Raw genomic sequence first — 5,737 nt, forward strand, 5'->3', positions numbered from 1 at the left:
ATTTATAGCAACAGTCACATTTGAGTGTTGGCCCACAAAGCTCCCATCATTTTGAGTTTTATTTAAAAAGACTGAAATCTTCAACAGTGCTTACATGCTTTTAGATACAGAAGAAAGTTGAATCTCTTGGAACGGACCGAAACATACAAATATGATTGAACACTGCAATTATGATAACTCAGTAACTGTATTCCCTTCACCTTCCCAGAGACTTCCCAACACTCTGCCCAAGCACGTTTAAGAGTTCTTCGCAAATCATCAAAAGAGATGTTCAAAGTTCATCTTTCTTCTGTGACAGCTTTGTGCTATGCTCTTCCAAGAACTTGCTGAAGCCCTCTACTGTTCTGTCTCCACCTTCGAATTTAATGGGGCTCTGCTTGCTGTTGCTTGGGGCAAAGTATATTGTAGGGAAGCCCTCCGTTTTGTAGCTCTTGTTTGGCACATCGTTGGCTGTGGCGTCCATCTTGGCGATCACCAGGTTCTTCTCCCCCTTGTACTTCTTGCCCAGAGCCAAATATACAGGATCCAGTTTCTTACAGTGGCCACACCAGGGAGCATAAAACTCAATCAGGACATCCTTCTCCTTGTCCATGACGATCTCTTCAAAGGTCTTTCCTACCACAATTTTAACTGGTCCTTTGTTGTTCTTTGGCACTGGCTGGGACTTGACGATGGGTTTGAGCTTTCCTGTGGACAAGAAAGAAATTTGCATTCAGAAAATGTCATTTCAGGTTCAGTGTAAACCGTTCGTGAATCATTTATGTTCCCAGTTTTATTAACATGTTTCGGTAGATGTTCCTCCACATTTGAGTGTAAATCAAGGTTTTGGTCGGCACTAGACTAAAGTTTCATGAGGATTCCTAATAAAATGTATTCACGCACATAATTTGTATAGATGCAAAATATCTATATAGCAGTAAATCATGTTAACTAATTATAACTAGTGGAAATTACTGAAAAACTACATGTGCCTCAAGTAGTAAAACCATGTTCAAATTACAATGATATCCTTTATAATTCACATTTGACCAAAAAAAAAAAAAAAAAAAAAACTAACCTTTCTTGAAAGCCAGAACAAATTCTCTCAGCACGTCAGCATCAAACTCCTCTGGCTCCATAGCAAACTTTTTGTCTTCATCTGCCAGAATTCCCACATTAACTTCCTCGCCGCTGTCGCTCAGGCCCAGACCCTTCAGCTCGTCTGCGTAGTCCTCCTCATCACCAATGGCAAACGTGTATTCTGGGAAGTCCTTGGCCACCTCAAGCACCTTGGACCTCCAGAACTGAGTCGCTAAAAATTAAAAGTAGTATTCATATGTCACCAAAAAGGTACATTGAGTCGACAAGTCAGAATATAGTATGACGGAAATAGTTGTAAAAAGACATTGTACAGTAGATTGAAAAAAAGACAGTGCTTGGTCAAATTAATGTCATAGGTTGTACAAAGTAATAAAGTATGTTAAAAATACAGTCCAGAATGTTGGAAAAAGTCATTAAAGAGTCGTAGTATAGCCTGTTAAATTTGTGTAGCATGTGAACGTCAGCATCATGCTGAAAAAGTTATTTAAAAAAAAGTCAGCATAGTAAGTTAGAATAAGTCATAAAAGTCCCTTTAGTGAAAGTAAAATATTTACTTCTAAACACTAGTTTGTTTTAACAATATCCCAGGTCAAACCTAGATTTTTTTAAAATAGGAGAAACTCACCTTTCCTGTAGTCAAAGCTGAAGTCAATTCCATAGTAAACAACAACCAGGGGTCTGTTGGTGTAGCGCTTGGCATCATTGCTTGGTTTTCTGTGGCCCACCAGAGGAATTGCATGTTTTTTGAAGAACTCCTGCACTTCTGACACCAACGTAGAGTCCTGCATGATAAATGTGTCAAGACTTCAAAAGTGACTCCTTTCAAAATAAATCAGGATATCGAATGTTTAAAAAAGGTTTTAAACCCCTTATTGTCAGTCTATTTTACACCGATACTAGAACTGAACGAAGGCACAGTCATTTAGGATTTAGTGTCATACCCAATTAGAATCACAACTAGTGAAGAAAAAAAAAGAAAGAAACTCAAAATGATCACACAAATAGTACCTTTACTGCAAGTGTGTGCGACGCTGGCTCGTGCTTTGAGCCGAACCGTTCAGGCTGAGCCAAGACAATCTGACCGGGCGAAGCCTTGAGCAGTTTGGCCACGTCAGAGTTGAAGGTGTGACGGAAGTTGAAGTCTTCCCTCAGTGAATTACCTGCAATGAAAATAGTAGTTAATTTGAAGAAAAACAGTTAAAGACTATAATGTAGAGATATTAGAACTTTGACCCCAAAGTTTCCTTTTTAAAGCGCACACAGGGATGAAGCAAAATGCACTTTGCCTCTTGCTTTGAACACGCCTCCAAGCAGATGGTACTTACAGGCCTCACTGTAGATGCCATAGGCTGCATCCTGGTCACTGGAGAACACACCAACTATGACGGCATCATCGCCTTCCTTAATGAGCTCCTGCACCTGTTTTACTGCCTGGATCTGGATGGAGGGAGGCCCTGACTGCTCCACCATGTGGTCAACAATGCCTAGAGAGAGAGAGAGAGAGAGAGTGGATCAACTGTGATGGATGAACAGAGCTAAAATGTGCACTCAGACCTGTATGCCTATAAACCTTACAGTATGCATAGTGTCCACTTACCGCGCTTCTCTCTGGGTCCGTTGTAGTCATACGCTTTGCCTTTCCTGAAGATCTTTATGGTGGGATAGCCTGTAACTCCAAAACGTGTGGCTAGCTCGTTCTCGACAGTGCCGTCCACCTTGGCCAGAGGAATGGGAGGAGAGCGCTGGCTCAACTCCTTGGCTGCCTTCTCGTACTCTGGAGCCAAGGTCTTACAGTGGCCGCACCTGAAGGAAAGTTATAACGAGAGTTTTAATAGCCACTGTTAAGATAAAAATCATCATTATTTGCCCGACTATCTCTCCAATGGATCTCAGGTGTGTCACTTTTTTGCCAACAGAATTGACGTATACAGTGATAATTAGACATCTGTATTCATACATCTCCTGACTGACCATGGAGCATAGAATTCCACCAGGATGATGTCTGCATTGTTAACGGTCTCATCAAAGTTGTCCTTGGTCAGCACCAGCGTTGCTTCAGGAGGGGGCTTCCAATCTGGCTGAGCCACCTCTTTCACCCGGGCCACAATAGCTGCAAAAAAAACAAAAACACATGCAATATAAAAAGACACAGATTCCTTTCAAAAGGTTTGAAAGGGTGCGATGATGATTACATTCATTTAAAGGCCCTACCCTTCTCTGTTCTTGGTCCATCGTAATCCACAGGTTCCCCATTTTTGATGATCTTGAAGGTGGGATAGCCCGACACTTCGAACCTGGTCGCCAACGCAGCGGCTTCTGTTGCATCTACTTTGGCCACAGGTATCGGAGGGTCATTCTCCTTAAGAATCTGAGCAATTTTTTCATACTCTGGGGCAAACTGTCTGCAGTGGGCACACCTAAAAGGATACAGAAATAACAAAACAGAAAAGTCAGCAGTGATATGGAGAGTGAGAGGCATGCTGTAGAAACTAAACATTGAATGTCATGGAGGAACAACAGACTCACCATGGGGCATAAAACTCAACCAGCACTGTGTCTTTGCCTTCCATGAAAGCGTCATAATTGCCGTTGGTGAAAACCAGCACTCCGTTCTCTTCTTTCAGCACCGTGTCATCCTCCTCTTCATACTCATCACTGTCTTCTCCTTCTCCATCAGCAGCATCCTTCTCCTCCTCTGCAACATCTTACAACGAACAAGAAAAAAGGACAGAAACTGATTTCACGAGCACAAGCTTGGGCAGTGGTCGTTTAACTTCTCATGGCGAGAGTATTAAAAGAGAACAAGACAAGTATGAGCTTCATATGAAGCGAGAGACAGCAACATATAACCGGTTTGCAAATGAGGGATACACCTTCACTGTCACAATACTGCACACGAACAACAGAGACAGACTTTATTTAAGATTTGGGACAGGCATATATTTGTATGTGGCAATCCTGCTGAAATCAATTACTGTGAGATAACCTGTACTGCTAGTTAGCTGTACTGAGCGTAGGTTACCTGTACTGCTATATAGCTGTACTGAGCGTAGGTTACCTGTACTGCTAGTTAGCTGTACTGAGTTTAGGTTACCTGTACTGCTAGTTAGCTGTAGTGTGAGCGTAGGTTACCTGTACTGCTAGTTAGCTGTAGTGTGAGCTTAGGTTACCTGTACTGCTAGTTAGCTGTAGTGTGAGCTGTCCTGTACTGCTAGTTAGCTGTACTGAGAGCTTAGGTTACCTGTACTGCTAGTTAGTCTTGCTAACATAACTAGCAGAGCAGCTGCAGTAACTTAGCTAGCTTAGTTTGCATAACAACAACGAGCAGGAAACACGCAGACACCGCGACATTGCTTTACTTTAATAGCACATTTAGTTGCAGTCAACGCATCAGTTTTGTAAAAAAAAAAAAAAAAAAAGGCTCTGACTTACCATCCTCACATCTGCTGAGAGTAGCAAAATGTGCAACGCCGAGCAACACAAGCAGCAGCAGAGCAACCTTCTTCATCCTGCGACGATGATGACGCGGCCCTTTGTGAACAGAAGTGCTTCTCACAAGTATGCGGCTAAAATAAATTAGCTAATTAACGCTGATGAATATCATCAAAACAGACCCGCTGTCCGGATCAATACTGGTGTTTGGCTGTAAACGCCTTCGGCTCGTGGTTTCATACAAACTAATCACTGCACGACCCGGGCTCACCTCCTCCTCCGTCTGGAACTTGTCTGACTTGCCACGCTGTGATTGGTCCGCGTCCTCGGCCGTCCTCCAATCACAATTCGCCACTCAATTATACGTTGGGTAATGCTATTGGATACTTGTATTGATCATTTCCCTTCTTGTATGTGCCAGTCTTGGAAAACATCCATGAGGATAGTATGTTAAAGACTCAATTTGATATTACATTTGATTTAGTGCGAGATTACATGCTGATTTGAGTGTAATTTAGAGAGACGACACATGTTCACCTCAAATGATGAACAAACAATAAATATTCATCACAATCCAGTCAACATTTTAGATATTTTGATACCAAGTCAGTACTTTGAATACCAATATAGAGGGCATATCCTACTATTCACAAGGGTATTCTTTTTTTAAATAATGACACAAAGGACTTCTATTGTTTGTATAAAAAACGCTTTACAAAACAGATATATGCAACTTTGATGCGTCAATAAAAATACATTTAATGAAAATACCTTTTGGATTGACAGGTTGCAACTACATTAAGTTAAAGGATCTCTTTATTTGGTGTACAACTCAATGAAAACATAACTGTCGGCTCTTAAGGAATCAGGACAGACTATGCAGAGAATCTAACTAAAATACATTTATTCATACATGTATTTATGCATTACAAAAGGTGTGTTTGTGTTTTGTAAACCATTCAACTCAAGTCAATTACGAAGTAACTAGTTATGCAGTTTTTACAACTAAACAAGCACGACATTTTTTTTTTAAGAATGGTTATGTGATCCATGTAATATTATTTGCTAATTAAGCAGATTTACAAGATGATTGGCACACCTAGCACAATACAGTAAATCTTAATGGAATAGAAAATTCAGACCTTGCAGATCTTGTTTTTTTAAATGCTTGCCATGTCCCATCCACAATTGTTATCTGCATAAGGACCCTACTGTTGATCTGGCG

General features: G+C 41.0%; 1 protein-coding gene across 1 annotated transcript; it reads right to left on the bottom strand.

Annotated features, from left to right (window-relative positions):
• Positions 1–107: 107 nt before the first annotated feature.
• pdia4 (protein disulfide isomerase family A, member 4) lies at positions 108–4,600 on the bottom strand. Its single transcript, XM_079234032.1, has 10 exons — positions 4,513–4,600; positions 3,607–3,775; positions 3,292–3,497; positions 3,052–3,190; positions 2,678–2,883; positions 2,406–2,564; positions 2,089–2,240; positions 1,706–1,862; positions 1,058–1,291; positions 108–687 (listed from the first exon to the last, which is right to left on the bottom strand). The coding sequence occupies exons 1-10, from the start codon at positions 4,586–4,588 to the stop codon at positions 272–274; spliced, it is 1,914 nt and encodes a 637-aa protein (XP_079090158.1). The 5' UTR covers positions 4,589–4,600; the 3' UTR covers positions 108–271.
• Between the last annotated feature and the right edge of the window lie 1,137 nt (positions 4,601–5,737).

The sequence above is a fragment of the Taurulus bubalis genome (assembly GCF_910589615.1).
Source record: "Taurulus bubalis genome assembly, chromosome: 18".
NCBI classification, from domain to species: Eukaryota; Metazoa; Chordata; class Actinopteri; order Perciformes; family Cottidae; genus Taurulus; species Taurulus bubalis.